This window comes from Limanda limanda, chromosome 14 (genome assembly GCF_963576545.1).
Source record: "Limanda limanda chromosome 14, fLimLim1.1, whole genome shotgun sequence".
Classification (NCBI taxonomy): domain Eukaryota; kingdom Metazoa; phylum Chordata; class Actinopteri; order Pleuronectiformes; family Pleuronectidae; genus Limanda; species Limanda limanda.
The window spans coordinates 17,106,323-17,127,813 of NC_083649.1; the positions used below are offsets into that span (position 1 = coordinate 17,106,323).

The 21,491-nt window shown below is 40.0% G+C and overlaps 3 protein-coding genes across 3 annotated transcripts; 2 read left to right on the top strand and 1 right to left on the bottom strand.

Moving 5' to 3' along the window:
* Positions 1-994: 994 nt before the first annotated feature.
* On the bottom strand, positions 995-20,009 carry rb1 (retinoblastoma 1). The gene is made up of 27 exons (XM_061085804.1): positions 19,779-20,009; positions 19,259-19,379; positions 18,323-18,426; positions 17,644-17,778; positions 17,516-17,554; positions 17,339-17,388; positions 16,978-17,088; positions 16,571-16,716; positions 16,388-16,462; positions 15,542-15,651; positions 15,369-15,446; positions 14,631-14,718; positions 14,412-14,528; positions 14,258-14,314; positions 13,863-13,894; positions 13,666-13,742; positions 13,303-13,523; positions 5,628-5,743; positions 5,200-5,354; positions 3,499-3,644; positions 3,267-3,371; positions 3,056-3,169; positions 2,790-2,938; positions 2,649-2,679; positions 2,406-2,548; positions 2,093-2,139; positions 995-2,002 (listed from the first exon to the last, which is right to left on the bottom strand). Exons 1-27 carry the CDS (start codon positions 19,886-19,888, stop codon positions 1,938-1,940), a joined length of 2,742 nt encoding a protein of 913 aa, XP_060941787.1. The 5' UTR covers positions 19,889-20,009; the 3' UTR covers positions 995-1,937.
* Positions 6,968-8,929, top strand: LOC133019499 (lysophosphatidic acid receptor 6-like). Its single transcript, XM_061086009.1, has one exon. The coding sequence runs from the start codon at positions 7,396-7,398 to the stop codon at positions 8,452-8,454; it is 1,059 nt and encodes a 352-aa protein (XP_060941992.1). The 5' UTR covers positions 6,968-7,395; the 3' UTR covers positions 8,455-8,929.
* Positions 11,738-12,730, top strand: LOC133019039 (lysophosphatidic acid receptor 6-like). The gene has a single exon (XM_061085373.1). The coding sequence runs from the start codon at positions 11,738-11,740 to the stop codon at positions 12,728-12,730; it is 993 nt and encodes a 330-aa protein (XP_060941356.1).
* Positions 20,010-21,491: the final 1,482 nt, after the last annotated feature.

Genomic DNA, 21,491 nt, shown 5'->3' on the forward strand with positions numbered 1-21,491 from the left:
TAAAATTAGACGTTATTTATTTTGGTCTTGTTCTTTCATCTTCCTTTCAACTTTTCAATCTCTTCATCTAACTCTGATTTATGTCTATGCTTTTGGGAAGTTTTTCAGATATCTGTGGCTCTGCATCAGAGTAGAGTCATATGTCATTTCAGCTGGAATGTATAACTGCACTGCATGCATTATATATTATATTATATGTAGAGAGATGGGAAGATGGATAGATAAATGATTACCTGCATTCACCAGACACTTGATGTTGTATGTAAAGGATGGATAATATATTTTCTTTAAAAACAGCAGATAATCATTTTTTTTCTAGAATCCCAGGTCATCTTACAAAGCAGTAATGTTTAACCAAGCTGCTTCGTGTGAGTATAATGTTGCACAGCAGAGGGAAGGAAAGGACAACTTCAGACTTTAAAATCAGACTGTTGGATGTTGGCTGGCTCAGGAGGTAAAAAAACTACTGAAAAATGTGGAAAAATTTGCCTTGTGAGATCACTGTGATCTTTGACAACCAAAATCGAATCAGTTCATTTTTGAGTCCAAGTGAATATTTGTAACAAATTTGAGGAAATTCCCTCAAGGCATTCTTGAGATTGGGATGAACGGACGTACAAAATCAAACATTATGTCTTTAGCCACTGGCTGTCACCGGCTCAAATGCATACACAAAACCAGGGATTTAAAACAAAACTCTAAATGTGTCCTTTGTGAGAACCTGGGAGGAACATAAAACACTTTGACAGATAACACAATACAACAATACTGTCAGTGTGATGAGAGAAATGACAAAAAACAGATAACTACTAAATGTGTCTTCCTTTTGTTACATGGTAAATGTCTCTGCTTATTGTCTTCACGATATCAAAATTAGAGTCATAGCAATTGTTGAGTTTAAATGTCTCTTTGCAAAGAAGAAGAAAAACAAACACTTTTTTTGCAAATATTTATGTAAAAGTACTACTTCAATAAAGTACAATATAAACACATTTACTTTACAAAATCTCTGGTGGTTTAGTCCTATTTAATCACAGAGTCCTCATTTATATGAAAGATGTGGTGTGAATAGATCACTGTACTTTTTCCCTTTTCCAGAACCCTTCGATTAATTTCCAAACATTTAAATGAACCAACTTATGTGATTTCAAACATTTAAAAAATCCTTTAGCTTGACCTTATAAGCAGTTTTTTTTCCTTTGATGTATTGTGTAATTTCTCTACCAATAATTAAAGTAAAATCTATTAAACTATATGCAACACAAAAGAGAAACCTGACATGCAACCATTGAAACTAATATACAGCAAAATAATGAATTTTGGTTGAGTGCAAACAATGTATGATTTTCAAAGTGATATTTGAAAAGATCACTTTATGTCACAAATAAAAAATGTCATATTTTCAATAAAAGAAAAATCACATAAAAAGTATAACTTGTGCATTTAAAGATGTAGTGATTTTCCTCTGGGGCGGAATTTTAGTCCTTTTTGAGAAGAGTGATCATGATCCTTCAAACACCTGAAATGTTGCATCGTGAATAAAACTATTGAAATACTAACATTTTAAATGAATCTCAAAAGTCTAATTGGTGGTAGGAAAAAGCCAACATGAGTTAGAGCATGTCACTGCGAATACAGCGATTTCTTATGACATCTAAAAATGCATATCAATTTTAAAACCAAACACACTTAATCTCAAACAAATCCAATTCATTGGAAATGCATCGATTTAGTAAAAACACTCAGTGGAAGCTTCAACAAGCGAGCGAGAGGAGAACGACTCTATATTCACATGTAACTCCTCAAACACAAAGTTAAATACTAAAACTAAAATACATTGCTAAATGTACAGAGAAACGAATGTTTCACTTTGTGTGTAAACAAAGTGTCGTCTTAACGCTTCGACAAACAGCAGGTCAGTTCAGTAGGTTGTAGAGTTACTCCTTCCTTGCTTCTGCGTCCTCCTTCAGCTTCTGCTCCTGCATACGACTTCGAGCGGAGCCTAAATAAAGAAAAAAATAAGAAAATCATAAACAGAAGAACATACATCCACTAATTTAATTTTGTTGAGAAAACAGTAGTTTTTACTTACTCATCTCTGCAAGCTTCTGTATCAGTGTAGAATCTCCACCAGATTTGCTGTAAAATTGAAATAAATGAAGTCAGCTCCATTCATCCATTTTAGTTGTTTACTAAACCTGTTTAAATAAACTGGAATAATATGAATTTAGTTTCTATAGTATCAATGTGATCTATTTTCAGTTGGACTGAAACTGAAGCTGTTTCCCATACTCATTGCTTGTTGTAATAAATACCATGTTCATGTGTTGAGCCACTTTGAGGTGAGGTAAATAAATCAGGTTGCCAGTGTTACATTGGCAATGGAAACACCATCTGTGACCAACCTGCCGTCAGCTTCATCTTGTCCGTCGACATCGAACCGTAGCCTCTTCAGAGGCTTGGGAGCCGAGCCGAGATCCAGAGTCCTCTTAAAGGAGCGATCGCTGCTGTTGACCATCTGGTTGATCTTCTGGAACCGACTGGACAGCTGCAGAAGAACAAAGAAAAACATAAGCAGCAGAGTCAGAGAGGAAAAAATCAGACATATTTCTTTAACATGTGAAAGAGCAAACAAAAGGGTGACGTACCCCAAAAGATTCGCCGATCGATACCAGCATTCTGTAAAGGTGAAAAAAAAGGGGGTAAATTCAAGGGTTATTTTTAAAAATCTATTTAAAGGATCAAGCCTCTGGACAATTGTCAAACTGCTGTGAAAGTGAAGAGCTGACCTGGAGCGAGGGGTCATGATACTCGGGGAATTGCGTGGGTTCTTCAGAGGGGAGATGTACACGTTGTTGCTGCCAGGCACACGCAGAGGGGAATTCAGGATTTTGTAGGGACTGCGTGGTATTTGTGGGATTGGAGAGAGGGTAGGCGGCTAGAAAAAATAAAAACAGACACAATGAGAGGGTATCTTAGATTTATACAGTCTCTGCATCCGATTTGTACATGTGGTGAGATTCAACTGTAGCTCCTGATGGGGAAGGTGTCTCACCCTGGTGGACGCATACTGTAGGATGTTGGTTTTCAACCTCTGCATGAACACTTGATTGTAGAAGATTATGATGGAGTCATAGTGGCCCTCGGTGATCAACACGTGCTTAAAGGTCTGCAACACGGAGCAACAGGCAAAACAAAGTATTTTATATTATTATTCAACATGAGGTATGAGAACAAAAACAGTGATTATTGAAAGGTTAAGTCACCTCCTGGTTGGTGTTGGGCAAGTTCTTGTAAGCCGTGACAATGGTCTTGAAGCGCAGATCCACACTCTTCACTTTACATATGGCATACATGGCTGACATCATCAACTGTAGGAACAACACGGAGCAGTTTGAGAAGAAACAAAAACTGAGAATACAAGAGAGCAAGAGACAGAGAGAACGAGCAGGAGAAATTAACGACATAGAATTGAGAGCAGCAGGCTCGTCAGGCTACCTGGTCGAGGTGACGGTCTCTCATCAGCTCGTACTCGTGCTGAAGCGTGTGCTGGAAAAGTGTCCACATGATGGGCTCCAGCTCAGGGTGGGAGGAGAGCAGGTAGGAGCAGAGTATCTTAAGCCTCGTGTAGGCAAGACGGTACACTGCAGAGAGGAGAGAACCTGGAGGATTACTGCACTGGAAAATATCAATACCACAAACATTTGTATCATTATGTAATACCTTCAAATACAAATACATATAAAATGGAATAATAAGTCATGTCACTATTCTATATATTTTTTTAAATCATCACTGAAGTGCAGTGGATACCTTCATATTATGTTTTTCATGCCGGATCTGTGAATTGGGGCTGACAGTGTTGACACCACAGGTGGGAAACAGCCACCCTCCACAAAACACTGTAAAACTCTCATGGTTTGGTGAAGCAAATAACAAAATTGTAGACAAACATGTCCGAAGTGGAGTTCGCTTCTAGCTGTCTGACTGTCAGGTCACAGTCAGGGTGAATGAAGAGCATTTGTAGCTGTGATCGCTGACAGGCATCACAGTGACTGACAAGAAAAGTAGATGTGGAATGCTGCACTTTCCAAGAGAGGTGGACAGACTTTTTTTGTTGAAGTAAAGGAGGAGTGTCGTCACTGTGATGAAAATATAAAATATATGCTACAAGGTGCTACTGACACTGGACACTCACAGGAGAGAGACGGAGAAAGGGCGAGAAACAAAGGAGTGAGACGGAGAAAGTGGAGAAACAGGAGTGAGACGGAGAAAGGGCGAGAAACAAAGGAGTGAAACGGAGAAAGTGGAGAAACAGGAGTGAGACGGAGAAAGTGGAGAAACAGGAGTGAGATGGAGAAAGGGCTAGAAACAAAGGAGTGAGACGGAGAAAGGGCGAGAAACAAAGGAGTGAGACAGAGAAAATGGAGAAACAGGTGTGAGATGGAGAAAGGGCGAGAAACAGGAGGGACACGGAGAAAGGGCGAGAAACAGGCGAAAAAAGTGGGGAAGTGGGATATAAGAGGGGAAGAAAGTGATTCTAAAACTGTTCAATTGTTGAGATGTGTTGAGATTTATTATCTGTAAAATTGGTTGAGAAGATGTGGAACAGAAAAATTGAAATTATAGCTTTTGCTCCCTTTATTTTAATTTTTCTGAAGATAAGCCCTTTATTTGAACTTGCACAATTTCCACATTTAATATCTTCTCTTATTTTGAAATGCAGCCCTACTTTTATTTAGTTAATGAGAGGAAATTATACATACCTGCAATCATACATATATGTTCAGTTCTACGTTACGTGACAATAACTATTGTCAAAAAGTTTTTGAATCGTACTGAATTAATTTGAATTGACAGTCAGGTAGTGAGTACATGCAGATGTTGATACAACTACATCTGACATCAGACACCTCGATGCAGGAACAGCCATCGCATTAGAGGGGGTTTTATGTTGATGTACACAAATTCCATAATAAGATATGGCCCTTAAAAGGACATTATAAAATTGAAATGGCTGTTGATGGTAAAATTCCCACTCCTGGTCTAGAATGTTATTGTCTGCACATCTTTATGATACAGAATTTATCCAAACAATATCTTGAGATAACGAAGGTTTAAGGAAACATTGCAGATCTCAGCCAAAAAGAATCTGCACTGATCAAAAAGAAGAAGGTAAGAAGTTGAACGATATCTTACATTTTTTATAGAAGAGGCTGAGAGAGTTGGACTTGGGGTGTCGTGGAATCTGAGCAGGCGGCTGGGTTGGAGTGTGAGAGGAAGCCTGAGAGTTGACTGTGCCTGGAGACTCAGGAGGCAAGACACGATGGCCCGGACGCACGGGGGACAGATATCTGTGAGAAAAGCCAGTAAAACCAATATTATTGTAAAGTAGTAAAAGTAAATGTGAAACACGAGGGGTTTGAGAATGTAGAAGACATTGGGCTTGTTGTGAATAAAGGTCATGGAACCTTTTTTTATGATGTCTATATGACTCAAAGCGACAAGCTGTTGTATTTACGACTACCAGTAGTTTCACAACAGCCAAAATGGGTTTAGGTCGAAGAAGCTTTCTTAGTTGTTGCATATCAGCAGCTGAAAAACAGATTGTTGGGTAAATGACTCACAGGTCAGCCGCGGTGTGATTGTGCTGCAGTGGTTGGTTGAAACTGGCTGGGGTCTCCACCTGCTCGGCCGCTCCGCTGTCATGTTCCTGTTTCAGCAGCTCAAATAGTGGGGAGCCCTGTAGACACACAAACATGATGATTACATTTAACTACACGTCAATAGAAACACATATACTGTTTACTGGACAATGTAAGGTGTAAACCTTGGAGCAAAGAAACAAAACCTACTGATAGCTGACATGGGGGAAAGTTGAAAATAAACTTTAACTGATAGAAGTGACACTTTCATCTACACTTGAGCAGCCAATTAACACATCAGAACCTTGCATATATATGAAAAATCTATTAAAATGTCTTGGTTAATTTATAATTAAATTAATATTTAAGCTATTCTTAATCACATTGTACATTGTATATGCCCATCATAACATCTTTAAAGTCTGGTTTTGTCCCACCAACCCTCCAACGCCCCAATCTCTCCAATTTACTATGATGCAAAACAGAGACCAGCAGCAAATCCCCACATTAGAAGAGCTGAAGTAAGTGAGTTTGGCATTTTTGCATTAAATTTGCCCAAAAATGTGTCAATTGTATGGATATCAATCCCCTAATTCTTGCAGTCTAACTGACAATTGGAAACGACAGGACAAACGAGAATCAGGGATGTTAATCTGACAAAGAATTTAAATTAAAAAAATGCTGAAAGATACAAATGGACTGATAATACACCGGTTTCACATTTTATGTTGATAAGATTTCCTATCTGATCATATATCACAGAGAGAGAAATCAGAAATGAGATCATACAGGGAAGTGGGTGTAGCTACTACTCAGCATTTAACCCACTGAGGACAGGTACAAACCTGCTCTTAGAACATTCTTCATATCACAGCTGCCACACCCTGCTTACGCAACTCACCCATAACAAACAAGGAGTACACTTCCCATTGATCTGAATCCACAGCATTCAATGACATGTGTTTACTGTAAACTTGTGTTAAATTTAAAGTATCTAGATTTAGCTGGATATTTGTTTTAAAATTCTAAATGAAACCACCACAAACAACTTCAGTCATAAAACAGGATGATCTAAGCAGTCAAGAAGAAAAACCCATGATTTAAGTTCATAGTTGAACACAGGGATAGTGAATATGGGGCGCAACATACATTTCTGAATAGTCTCCTTATTCAAATTTCAGGTAAATGCAGGAACAAAGCAGCAATGGGAGGACTTTGCTCCCAGTGGAGTCTCCTCCCTCTGTGTTGCAACAGACCAGTGAGTTTGAGCCTTTCACTTGCAGCCTGCTCTGAGGTTTCAGATTTACAGTCCGACAGGAGCAGGGTAACAATCACCATGCCCCTCCCCACAAAGAGGGCTGCTGCCGGAACAGACAGAAGAACGAGAGAGAGGGAGATCCACTCAACTGTTCGCAGAGTTGAAAAGACACATGAAACTTCTCTACGAAAAGGATCAACATTCTGAACGTGGACGACAACTGAAAAACTCGACTTAAATGAGGAATATTAGACGTGGACAGCTGTCACAGAAGAAAAAAATCAAGTTCTGAACTTTGGATATACGATCGCAGGTATTTTGAGGAGTTGCTGTCTGCTTTTCTTCTCGGCATTTCCTAACATAAAAACAGTTTTTGCTGCTTGTTGCACACAGTTGGATTAACAAGTTAAACTTAAATTTTTTTGGACACTCCGGGACAAGGCTGAGGAGGAGGTCTTCACTCTGCAGACGTTTCAGACTCACCAGTTAAAGATGCATAATAGCACGAGCTGCAGCAAGAGCGATGGCTTTAAGTACCCTCTGTACAGCTCGGTTTTCAGCCTGGTTTTTGTAATTGGACTTTCTCTCAACATGGTGGCTGTATATATTTTTGGCTGGACATTGAAGCTGCGGAACGAGACCACGACATACATGATAAACCTTGTGGTTTCAGACTCTCTCTTTGTTCTCACCTTGCCTTTTCGGATCGTTTACTTCATTAGACGCGAGTGGTTGTTTGGAAGTGTAATCTGCAAGATCTCGGTGTCCCTATTTTACACCAACATGTATGGCAGCATCCTCTTCCTCACCTGCATCAGTGTTGACCGCTTCCTGGCCATTGTGCACCCATTCCGGTCACAGGCTATCCGCACTAAGAGGAATGCCAAACTGGCCTGCTGTTTGGTGTGGGTGATGATTCTTTCGGGGAGTATACCCACAGGGTTTCTTTTGGAAACCTCTTCGGAAGCAAATCTCAACTCATCCTCAAACTTCTGCTTTGAAAACTACTCCAAAGACCAGTGGAAGAGTGAGCTGTCGAAGGTGGTGGTGTTCATTGAGACTGTGGGCTTCTTCATCCCCTTGATGCTCAATGTGTTCTGCTCGGTCATGGTGCTGCGGACACTAAGTAAACCGCAAGCCATTAGCCGTGGGGGGAGCCTCAACAAAACAAAAATCCTGAGGATGATCCTTGTGCATCTGTTCTTCTTCTGCCTCTGCTTCATCCCTTACAATGTCAATCTCATCTTCTACGCTCTGGTTCGCTCCAATGTCCTGAAGGGGTGCTATGCAGAATATGTGGTCAGAGTTATCAACCCTATAGCTCTGTGCATAGCAGTGACCAACTGCTGCTTTGACCCAGTCATTTACTACTTCACTTCTGAGACCATTCAGAGCTCCATCAAACGCAAGTCCACAGTGTGGCACAATGGGGCTCGGCTATTCGAGAGACTGCAGGGGGACAGCTCACAAAGCAGCCCAATCTCATCACCAAAAACCCTGACACTGAGGAGTCTCAGGTCAAAAATGTCTATCAGTGAGTCAACAGTCTAATGAAAAGTCAATAATGTGACAGGATTATTAATTCGGGTGAACCTCAAAGCAGAGTGGAAACAGTGTGGCCTTAAAGACCATAACAGCACAGACCACTGTTTCTAAGGAGTCACTGGAGGCCAAGGAGAGTTTTGACTGGGACTCAGACACTGAGACAAGTCAGACATCGGAGTGTCTTGCAGCATAAATACAGTTTGGTACTTTCACAATTCACAATGCATTTGTGAGAAAACAAGTTGGATGAAGAATGTGCATGGTGCTTTTGCACAAAAGACATTGTACTTGTTATGTAAATTCTTAGAGCAGATTTAATTTTTTTTTAAATGTTTTAAGCAATGCTGAACCAGTATAACTTTTTATATGAACTGTGCTGTGGAAATTGTAAGCATTTGTGGCCTAAGAAAAGGCTTTTGAGCACTTTAAATCGCAGCATGTATCCATTATACTGAAAGAAAATAAACAGTTATTAATTTAAGTTTTTGGAGTTTTAAATTGACTACTTCAGAAATGTCTGACATTAGAATGGTTTCAGTTGTGTGTATGCCTTTCAGTTGGGTGCTACTAATTTATCACTTATATGGATCAATTAGTCATACAGGTACGATCAGCACAGCAACACAAACTGTCTTTTCCATGACTGCACAATGACTCAATAGATTAAATAGACAGATTACAGGTGTGGTCAATGATTGAAAGGCAACGCTGCACTAACGCAGCCTTATCTGGATAACTGGGCTTTTCTGTGGAGGATGTGGGAAGGATAAAAACTGATTTAGAATAAGCAACACAAACTAATCGTGAAATCACAGCTCTCTGTGGAATATGCGGAGCGGTGGCTTGGTATATGGTGTGGCTTGCATGCAGCCTGTTTCTTCTTGTAAAAGTTGTGCGCTGCAAGACTCAGCACTACTGCATTCCTGGTGTGTTGCCCTGAGGGTCTGCGCTGACTCGGGGAGTCTCATCATCACTACGCAAGAGTGAGAAAGATTGAGAAACCGAAGCAGACGAGCGACAACATGCCTCCCGAAAGAGAAGAACGTTTCCAGAAAACAGTACAGAGGTAGTGGACGCAATCGTGAGTCAGAACTGGTGACTAGTGCAGAACATCATTGAGATAAATAAAGGATTTAGCAATTTCTTTAAAAGGGATAGTTCAGAGGAGCAGTATAGAGGCATTTTATGTTTTCTTCTCTACCCTATAAAACTCCTAAAGTGTTTTGTCGCATCACCATAGTGGCGAGTACATAATGAGTGAATTTTCATTTTTGGGTGAACTATCCCTTTAAGTCTTACTTTGACATGTTCGGACTACTTACACTACTACACTTTGTGTAAAATGCACTTAACTTTAGAATGCAAATGGACTTCTCCACCCTGAACAAATATTTGTACGAGATAAAAAAATGAATCTGATTGTGATTAATGATATTATTTGTATAAAGGGTTTATTGAACAGTAAGAACAATGTATTCTCAATTATAATCTTCGTTGATAAACACAGTGTGAAGCTGTATTCATTTTTTTTTACAGAACAGGATAATAAATTTTACCAGTTATTTCGCAATCAAGAAATATTGTGTCTTTCAGTCATCTATATTTGTATCTCTTTCAGATTTGTGTAACGTGGTGTGTAAAGTTGTGTATGTCTATTTCATAATTTGTGCCACAGTAACTAATATTTTCCTAATTAAAAGAATTCAATCAGAGACTTGGTAGCTCAACACTGGTTTAATTACAGCTAAATTGAAATGGTGAAGTCTGGTTGTCTTAATGTAAAGCGTACATAACAATCTGACTTGGACTATAGGTGCAAAGACTAATTCATTTATGACATATATGGCATCACAGAGTGGTTGCCACACTGCTTCTTTCAGCGATTCATTACTTAGTCCAACATCTGACCAATAAAGTTAATGATCAACTAGTGCCCATAAACATGAATGTAATGAAACTGTATGTGTGTAATTTTAAGACTGTTCACAAAATTTGGTTTAGTAAGAAAACTAGTTCTACTCTGTCCAATCTGAACATCTTAACAAGTGTTTCAAGCTTTTAAAGCTTGCTTAATAATTTCACTAAGTCAGCTAAAAATTCAACAAACTGTGTGTGCATGTGCACATGTGTGCATGTGTGTGGGGAGAGAGAGTGGGCGATAGTTGGAGGGAAAGGGAGAGAGGGTGCGAGTGTCTTTTCCAGTCAGTGATATTTGTCCAGTTGCAGCATCCTATCTAGTTATCCTGCTGCAGAACACCAGCTAACAGGAAACCTAACATAATACGGTCACTGTACCAATGCGATCCTTATACTGGTGAGTAATTAAGTTCTTCTCAACATATTCAGTATATAATGGATGAAGATATGACAATTTATATTAAAAAAAATAATACTTTGACTAATTAAATAAGCATGTGCAAATTAATGAGGATGTTTATATTAATTGTAAGTGGCACTTTCTCACTTCTTTATTTTAAAACATGATTTAATTATTAAATTTTTTCCAAAAAAAGATATCGAGCAGACTTTAAAAGTTACTTTTCAGAGAGTGAGGATGATAACAGCTACAGTATAACTATTCAGTTATCAGACTGCCAAAGTAAGTAAAGTAACTCAATTTTGTATATATTTTGCTTTTAAAGGATCAGTGATTTAATATGATCTGGACATTAAATAATGTTATGGAGAATAAAAAAATGTGCATTAAGATTCTATTTGAAAGCTAAACGAAAATGATAAGAGATAATTCATTAATTGGTATATATTTGTTTTTATATATTTCACAATTGTATTTCTTAAATACAACATAAAAATACAGAATCAGGATAAAACTAGTATTAAGAAAATACTGAAAACATTGTTCAACAAGTCAGCGGTACCGTTTTAATTTGAACAGTGTTGTAATTTCTCGACTGGGAAACCTCATTAAATGTTTCATGAAGTATAATTAGTGCAGAGCAGTATGACATTTTTTCCACTCTCTGCATGAAATGAAACCCAATGTTTGCTTGTTTTATGGGAGCAGGACGAAGCAATTAAAACTTTATTGACAGAATTCGTTCCAACCTTCCTCCTACACATCAAACATTAATTCAGCTGCGTCCGCTGTAGGGGGGCATTCCCCTCTGTGAATGTACATCCCATAAAACGGGAGACATTTTGAGTTTATTAAGCTTTTACTGATCCAGCAGATGCTACTGAACATGCTCCTAACTTGATTTTATGTTTACTTCAGATATGAGAGCGACACATGGATTGTAGGTTCTGGGGCAGAAAATCATTTAAGGACATGGAGTGGTGGAATATGAGTGAGGCTCCAGTCACGTCGTTCTCACTATTGTCTAACTGCACCATGGACACCAGCTACCGCTTTACTTTCTACCAAGTGTCCTACAGTGTCATCTTTGTGCTGGGGTTGGCCACCAACAGCCTGGCTCTGCGCAGACTGTGTCTATCACCCTTCACCGTCAACAGCACAGCCATCTACATGGTCAGCCTGTCAGCTGCCGACTTGTTTTTTGTCTTCTCCCTTCCTCTGAGAATCTACCACTATCACCAGAAGGCTCAAGCATCGTCCTCCATCACGAGAGAGCTGTCCAGCTGGACTCCCGGGGTAGCATTCTGCCACCTAACTTTCACCCTCAAATACATCAGCCTCTATGGGGGCATCTTCTTCCTGGTGTGCATTGCCGTGGACCGTTACTTTGCTGTGGTGCACCCTTTTGCATCAACAGTCCGCCGGCTGCGTGTTGCACAGCTGGTAAGTGGGGGGGTCTGGTGCCTGGTGCTGGGGCTGAGTGTGGGTCTGTCTCTCCTGCGATCTGCAGCAGCTCACCAACACCAGCCCTGTCTGCTGGACCCGACCTCCCAGCGCCACCGCACCATCATACTGGCGGTCCTCTGCACAGTGCTGGGCTTATTTCTGTTTCCTACTATGCTGCTTCTCTACAGTTACTGCAAAGTGCTGAGCGTGCTGAGCCAGTCAAGACACCGCTCCCGTAGTCAGCACTACAGCCGCAAGCACACTCTCACAATCATTTACTGGGTGCTGGCCATCTTTCTGTTGTGCTTCCTCCCCTATCACATCAACCTGCTGGGATACACACTCACTCATTTGGGGCTGCTGTCCCATTGTGGCCTGGCCAAAGTGACCAAGGCTGTGCACCCTGTGATGCTGTCACTAGCCAGCGCCAACTGCTGCCTCAACCCACTCATCTACTACTTCTCCAGCAGCCTGGCGCACAGGGAGGCATCTGGTAGTGGAGGCAGTGGCAGTCGGTGACACCGATCGTTTCATATAAGCACTGAAAACGACACAATCGTCACAAAAAAGCACTAGGGCTGTCTTGTTGAAATTATTTATACAAGCTACCAGTACTTCATCTATTCACGTAGAGTATTCAGTTCCCCATACTGTGTGCAATACTTTGTAGTAGATCACCCCATAAAATAGGTAATCAGCATTTCACATGAATTGCAATAGATTCAACAAGTTTTGTGTGTTTTCACTTTGGTTCACTGCAGTGTGTTGTGTCTCTGGAGCAGGTTCCAGAGGGTCGGGTTCAGTGCCATACTAAAACGTATTGTTGGCTGTGGTTAGAGTCATTTTGCTCTGTATATTCTGTTAGTGCAACTTTAATGTGTTTGTGAGAAAGTGATATACAATGAGACTTTTCATGTGGAATCTGCCTCAATCTCTGTTGGTACAACATTATGTAATGGTTTATATGTTAAATGTTTTTTCATGGGCCAATAAATGCCATATAAAGTATGTGTATCTGTATGTGTGTTATAAGGAGATCTTACCAATACAAGTATGTATGTATGTATGTGTGATGAAGTGATGAAACTGACCGTCCTCCATGCGATCCTCTCCATGATGAGGTTCTCGCAAGTCTCCAGATGTTTGACAATTTCTTTGCTCAGTGTGGGGTAGGCCTTGATGAAACTCTCAATGACTTTGTAGAAGTCGAAGGCGGCGAGGTTGAACACATCCAGGATCCAGGGGAAACAAACATCTGTCCCAGCTGAGTCACCACCGCCATGGTTGTATCCTCCAGCCTTAAAACCGCTCTCTGAGCATAAGGAGCAAACAACGTAAATTTGACTCGTCGCAAATCTACAAGACATTTAAACATTGATGTGATCATTCATCAATGTAAGACACTACACAAGGATCTATTTATTTTTTTATGAAAGCAATTTAATGGGACACACCTCCATATGCTGCCATGACCACCTCCAGAGCACATGCCAAAAGTGATGTGTGGAATGTGGAGTCATTGAGGAGTTTACTGGAATGGAAATCATAGGAATCTGCTCATTGCTCGACCACACATCAAACAACAAAAGGCTTCAATAAAAGTTGAATAATAATTATCTTTTGAATAAAACAATTTGTTTGTAATACATACCTGAAATTTTGCACAGACAGTCGCTTCTCTTCCTACAGAGAGAAAATAAAAGTATCGTAAAAAGAAAAACAGATATGACACTGTCATATGTTGAGTACATAAGTGGGCGAACTTCTGCTATAAAGTCTACACTTCCTTTCAGTTGCTTCCTGTTGACAGAGGCCATTTTCTCTCAACTATATTACTGTTTAAACAGAAGTTACGAGGGCATGAACAGTGAAAGAACATATTGGAAAATGTTACGGAGTTGATAATATCTTCAATACTCAATAGATACATAAATCGTGTTCTGAGAAATGCTAAATTTGAGTTCTCTTGAGCCTCCAAATAAATACTTTAACAATAAACAATACTGAATGAAATGGTTGAAAGATAAGTCAAAAAAGTCACTGTACCGATTTCAACATTGCCTCCATGACTCTATAATACAGTTGTACTCCGAGGATAAATCGCTGAAAAGACAAAAGAGCATTGCAAGTTGAACAATTTAATCCCTTCAGCACATGTGGCCATTGTTGTTCATGTTCTAGTTCAGTGTTAAGTTCATACCTGCTTTCCAAGTACGATACAGCGCGGGCCAACTGCCTGACCAAAACTCCGGCTAAACTCCTGATCGAGGGTCTTCAAACGCTTCAGCACGTCCTGTGTCGGGTCCACAGTGCAATTCTGACAACAGGTAAGAAGAAAACAGGAAATATGTCAAATTGAGGTGGCGAAATGCAGCTTCAAGGTCCATTTTATTTAGGGGAAGCACTTGCAGGGACCCACATTGAAATATGAATACAGGTTAGTAGATGGCTGGTCCCCAGTAGAGAAGAGATCACTCCTCAACTGTTGAATGGAGGTCATGGCAGCTCTGATGAGACAAAACAAAAATCAGACATTGTTTAAGGACAAACTCAATAAACTACACATTTTTACAGTACAACCAATCACAGAGCCAGCTGCAATGTTTGGTTTCTTATTTGTTGACTTATATACACATTAAATAAAAATAAACTTTGCTTTTTACATCTTCAAAATATATTGAGTTATAACCTAATATTTGCCAACCAAATTATTATTAAAATGCTGGTTAAGGCCATTACCTTCTACATATATATATTGAAATATTATTGAATTCTCACACATCTTTCCAATGCAGTTAAACCTGGTGCTCACTTAGGAAGGTGGTTTTGGTTTGATACCAAGTGAAACCAGATTTCAGAAAAAGTGTATTAGTCCATATAAGACTGGCTAAATTTGATCGTTTGTTTTAATATTGGATTTGATTTATTCATTTACTGTAGCACCCAGTGGTGTTGCATGTACGTTTGCTTACATGTCAGTAGTTTTTTGATTGGAGATCTTGTCAGTGTTGAAAATTCTAGATATCACTAGATTTTCCCACACAAACAGTTTTTCCAACAGTATAAATTATGTGATGCAAGCACAGCTTCAGTCCTTCTCCCCCACATTAAAAATAACTAACAGAAAAGAACTGGTGAGCTACGACTAACCACTCACCTGATTGGCGTCTGTGGAGGAATGAGTACAGCGTCTTCATCTGCCAGGTTCTTCTTTGGCGTCATCTCCACCTCTGACCTGGAAGCATCAGGAGCAGATAATTAAGCACTTTACTCTAAATCATATGAACTGACCAATATCAAAACATTGAATAGAGAAGAAAATAAAATTACACTTCAACTTTAGGCACAAGTACAGTCTCGTCTCTATCAAAAAACAGCCGTCCATCGATGTCTCTAGTCTTGAGGTAGTGTTCTTCATATTGCTGATCGAGGTCATGCACCTGGGGTGAAAATAAAAGGTTGAGGTTACGTGCAGGTAAATGGCTTCCAACACAAAAGATAAATAGCATCCCTGTGTCTCACTTGTGCTCACCAGGTTGAGTTTTGTCCATTTAATAATACATTTACCCAGGAACCAAATCAAAAAGGGTTCAGAATAAAATAAAGATTTAAAAAACATAAACAACTCTAAAATAAGGTAAAGATTCAGATTGTCTGCAACTAGTTTAGGAAAAAAGACCAAGTATAATAAAACATCTGGACCAAAATCACAGTCTTCACGTTTTATTTCCAGTTACCCAGGCCCGTCATGGATAAGATAAAATTAGGTGCAAATTTGCACATTATTCATATAAGACACTTGTGTAAATGATGTGCACCACCTGTCCGTTACTGGGGTAATGGAACAGTAAAATAAATATGTCCAGTGTCCTTCGGAGGAGATTGTCACTGTCTGCAAACAGTAACATCCTGTGTATCTTGTTGTCATAACTGTCGATATATAACCCTGACCCACTACATAGGGTCCCCTGCTTGAGTACACATTTTCCTGACACCATGTATGTGAAATCAAACATGTGAGAGCAGCAAAGACAACCACCAACAGCTGTCAGACACTCAAGTGTCAAACAGCAGCAACCACAAGCAGGAAGAGATAGCTAATGGAAACAGTATGTGCAGAGTGAGCAAAGGGAAATCAAACAGTAGAGCCGGTGTTGTCACAATCACACCGTTTACCTGAGGAAAATCTGGAAATCTGAAAACCAGTGACTCCAGGAAAGCCGCGAAACTGGTCTGGTAAACATTCTTCACCTGCAAATACAATCGTATAGAGGACACATAAGGCAAAGAAAACCACACAGGAGGAGGTAGAAATTTGTAAATAAAAGTGTATACAAGTGTAAGTATAAGTGTTCAGACCTCCTCTGCATTGCATTCATTCTCCTTGCACAAGGTTTCGAGAAGCTGCACATCCATCTCTGGCTCAGGAGGTCGGGACTTGACTTTGCTCTGGTTACGACGAGATGTTCGTGTTGGGGGGCTCTGGACTTTACTGATGGCTGATTCTGAGAGAAAAACATGTAAAACATTAGTACATCTATGCTCGCCATAAACAACCAATCTTTTCATGAAACAGAATACCTGAAGTTGCAATTTCTGTTAAAACCTAGGGGAAACACTGTACAGTCAATGTGGAGACCTATCTACATCATGACTCAAAAATGTCTTTTCATTATTCTTCAAGGAAATTCTTCCACCTACACTTTTGACACTTTTAAAGTGTATTAAAGAAACCAGATAGTAAAGTGAATGAGACTTAATCTTACTATAAATAGGCTGCAGAAGGTCTGAAGGGCAGCGCTTGATGAATAACTCCAGCATACAGAGCAGCAGCTGGAATGATATGACCAGGTCATCCTCCATCTGTAAGACCCTTCCTGCAGACAGCACAGATGTTACACTCTAGATGCACCGTCACGACAATACTGCTGCACACTAAAGATGACAGCGCTGTAACAATGGGGTGGAAAACTTTCCAATACATTTGAGCATTACAGCTGAGCACTAAGGGGGAAGGAAGGATGAAAAGAAGAAGATGGAGCAACATGAAATCTATTCCATCAAGTGTGTTTACAGCTTGATATTTCTTCTTTTCGTTCTTGGTATCGTGTTAAAAGCTTAACCTACCTTTGGCCAAGAGAAACATTGTCCAGCAGTTCCGCATGGTCTCCCTCTCCCTTGAAAATAAGACACTGAACCATTAACCTCTCACTAGCGTTGCATGCAATTATCAAACACGAGAATGTAAAATACTCAAAAAGCAGTGTGTCTAATGCATTCAATTTGAGTCAGTGTCAAACTTACGTGCCATCAGAAACCAAAGTGAAGATCTTCTTGCAAGTCCTGAAACAAAGATATTATGTTAAGTTCAAATGTTCAATTTCCCCACAAACAGTTCTATAGCAATGAAGCAGTGGAACGTGTTCACTCACTTCTCAAACCTCTGGTAAAGAGCCAGAGTCATGTCATACTTCTTCTCCAGCCGTGTCATTGCTGAATTCACCTTGGTGGTAATCGTATCCAAGTTCACATCCAACTTCCTTACGAGATCCATGAACTCTTTCACACTACAAAAGTAAAGATGACATATTAATTCCAATGCAGAAATCATACATTTGTGTGTTTGCAAATCAAAATCTGCGTCGGCCCTTATCAGTAAAAGCCCTCGAATGGCTTTCAATCTTTGTTGACATCGACCGCAGTTATATCATTTCTTTTTAATCCTGAAATATGTTTATTATTTTAGTTTTTCCAGTGTCGTGTGTCAGAAACCTAATCAACATGGTCACTTGCTTGACATTTTCCAACTGTATTCTCATATGCCCTTAATCTAAACATGTTACTAGTGGGCTGGCAGGAAAAGTTCAGGAAAATGTCCAGAGCAACTGACAAGCAAATTGCATTCTCACACACATCCCATCCCGACATTTTCAGGGAAATGTCCAGAGTTCAGTGCATGTCTAAAAGAAGATTGAGAAACTTTGCAATACCCCCTCAGTGCTCAGCCCAGACATCCTGTATATTATTTTTGTACCAAATGTGTATTCAAATCAGAGATATCGCACTTTGCATGCTAGAGAGTTTTGCTAACAACACCCGACGAGTACTTACTTCTGACAAACTGCTTTCAGAACCTGAGTTAGGGTGAAACAGGAGGCATCCATGTCTGTCACAGTCACAAACAGACAAGCACCCCACAGCCTTTTCTGACTGTCCTGAAATACAATGAACAAAGACAATATTGATTTGAGATGCTGTTTCATCTACTTCTCTAATGCCATAAAGGATCAGTAAGTATATCCATGTGAGGCCATTTCTGATACGGTTCTCAATGACAGACGACATGCTACAAAAATCACAAGAGGACAACACAGATTATAACATCCTTTCCCTTTTAAGGCAAATTGGATATTGCTTTCTGTAAAGAATGGCTGATGCTGACAAATAGGAAGTTTGGTGCTTATGCTGAGTTACAACATATTTTGAGATTAGAAAAAGCCAAAAGACAAGGACTGCAAATTATCTTTGGCTACAAAAATGCAATAAATGTGCGTTGAGTTCTTGCAACCTGTTACAATCTTTCTCTTCCTTGTCCCTGGCAAATAAACAAGCAAATAAATAAACAATAAACTAAAATAATGAAAGTCAGCCGTCTCTAAAAAGAACTTGCATGTTTTCTTGCTATCTGGGCAGTATTCATTTAATCATTTAATCATGTCACCTTTAAACACTGTGCAATAACAAACCACTTATATACATTGTGCAATGTATTATTCATCATACTTATGAACCTTTATTACCTTGGTTTTTGTTTACTCAAATTTTAGTGAAGAACTTAGAACTTTAGTAAAGGGTTTCTTATTTGTTTATATTTGTACATGTTCTTTGCACATATTTAAAACAGGCAGTATTTGAATCTTCGATTCTTACAAAACAGCTTTCAAACACACTAATACAGTTTCCACCAATGACCTTTCCTTTGCTTGACTAACACGACAAGATCACAACAAGTCTACTGTCAGTTTGTGTACATATGCAAACACTTACAGTGACTTCCTCCATGGACTCTTGCACAGTTTTACACAGGGTCCAGGCTCTGTCACACACCACGTCTGTGACGTGCAGGCTCTTGCACAGGGTCACAAACTCTGCATCCTTGTCTCTGTGTCTGGAGGAGGGAGACGAGCATCAATAACCACTATGGAGAACAGAAACACAACTACCGCCTCACTGACTGTTTACCTCCCTGCGTGTCTGATAACTGTGGTGTGTTTATGTGTTATAACAGTGTAATAACAGTGTCACAACCAATGACAACTACCTGTAACACGTGGACGCCGGTGTGTGACTGAAATAAACCAAGCGATATTATGTTAACACACAGGCCTAGCTTAGTGTGAAGCAGCAGCAGCTAGCTAAACAGCCTCACGATCAGAGCCGGCTAAAGTCAAACACCAGTTAAGATAACGTGAGCTTCACATGGCGGCTACAGCGTGTAAACAGATCAGAGCAGCTGGACAAGTCGCTGCTGAGACGAGAGACAGCAGCACCGGAACACGGGTCTTACTTTTTAACAGATAACTCCGGACTGTCCTTCTTGCCCGGGGAGACACTCTCAGCCCCGGGCTTCAGCCCTTTGCTCTGCGGGGTCCCGGAGCCTCGCTTCTTGGGTGGCATCTCGGTGTTAGCTTAGCAACGAGCTAACAGTGGACGTTTTAAAAGTGAAGCCGCTTCTGTGGAGGAGCGGAGAGGATGTTTACTAAGTTTAAAGCCCCCCGCACGAATTCCGTAGCAACACTACAACAAAACCCCGCTGCTGACTTCCTGTGTGTGCGCTCGATTTGTAACACGGCAGTGCGCGGGCGGGGTCGCAGCTGTTAGACTCACTCAACGACCAGAACTCCCACTAACGAGAATATGAACGTCTCCACTGAGTTTTGATGATGTTTATCCTTTATTTTAAAAATGATAGCGCTGCAGAAAGTGTCGATAAATAACCAGATTACAGCCTCACGTTTGGTCAACGCGGATCTCTGTGAACATAAACAGTACTCAGTGTGTGTGTGTTGGGTGAGATCACGTGACGCACCAGAAACGAACGAACCCAAACGCACGATAAGAAAACGCGGGAAAGGTTACCACGCAACATCCGCTCCTTTGAGTTTATCCCGCCACCCGGAGCAGTCACAAAGGATTCCTCCGCTGCTCAGTGCGACGTGTAGAGAAGCGATCGTGTCATTGTTCCAGCGGATCTCATGAAGCTCTATAGTCGTTCCAGAGGATTGATCCCACAGGGGCGGACGTTGTTGTTTACACATGTGATTACACACTGATGTCTTCACCCATTTTACTTATCCAGGGGCATTTCAGTCTTCCTATGGCATCATCACTCAAATTCGTCTCTTTCACAAGTATCACAAGTTTTTTTTGTTAGACTATGTACAACACTGCCCTCTTCAGGTGTAACACGGATATTGTTATTTTTAAAGCCTGAGAATATTTAAAAATTAAAGCAGTTAAATAAACTCATCCCAGTTTTAAACAGTGTTTACATACAAAGGATTGCTCCATCTTGTCCTCTGTTCTATAATGGGAAAGTGTTAAGTTAAAAAAGGCATAGAGGTAATGATGTCTGATCCACTGAGTGGGCCACAAGGTTTTCATAGTGCTGCCATACGAGCCAGTAGTCAGATTTACCTTCATCCTCAGCTGAGGATCTGTAACTCAGATGCAACAGTGAGCACACATACCCTCTAAAACGGCTTCAGAGGAAATAGCCTAGAGAATCGACTCAAAAGAAATACATAGGAATAGGTGATCAAAACTAATTAACATGTTCCTATAACATATCCTATTATGAACCATTTTCCCAATTAAATTCACTATAGAAATAAAGGAAATGTTGGGTTTTGTGTCACTGCTGAAAAGTCAGCCTGGTGAGGTCGTCCGGTGTTAAGACACGAGGGCCACCATAGCTCTCCTCTAGCTCAAGAAGGTGAAGCAGCCCTGACTTTGATGCCATATTACACACTTAGCCTTTAAAAGCCTGTCTGCAATATAATGTTGAATGTATTTGTGTAAGTGTGACAATATCAATTTATTCTCAGAAAAAAAAAAGAATAGGAGAGAACAGATTTCCATGTTTTCGGCAGAAATGCTAATTTGCAATGCAAAACATCAGACTAGCTTGAAGGGACCAATGAACAGTAACTTGAAAAAAAGTTAATTCGTCAAGCCATTTTAGGTACCTTTATTTATACTTGGACTAATTTTTAAAATC

What these genes read in the sequence shown, in the direction of transcription:
- LOC133019499 (XM_061086009.1), top strand. Translation starts at nt 7,396, where the DNA reads ATGCATAATAGCACGAGCTGCAGCAAGAGCGATGGCTTTAAGTACCCT.
- LOC133019039 (XM_061085373.1), top strand. Translation starts at nt 11,738, where the DNA reads ATGGAGTGGTGGAATATGAGTGAGGCTCCAGTCACGTCGTTCTCACTA.
- rb1 (XM_061085804.1), bottom strand. Translation starts at nt 19,888, where the DNA reads ATGCCACCCAAGAAGCGAGGCTCCGGGACCCCGCAGAGCAAAGGGCTG. An exon ending in AATGTTTCTCTTGGCCAAAG is followed by an intron (nt 17,089 to 17,338) that starts GTAGGTTAAGCT and finishes TGCTGTCTGCAG; the next exon opens with GAAGGGTCTTACAGATGGAG. An exon ending in GAGACCGTCACCTCGACCAG is followed by an intron (nt 3,372 to 3,498) that starts GTAGCCTGACGA and finishes TTGTTCCTACAG; the next exon opens with TTGATGATGTCAGCCATGTA.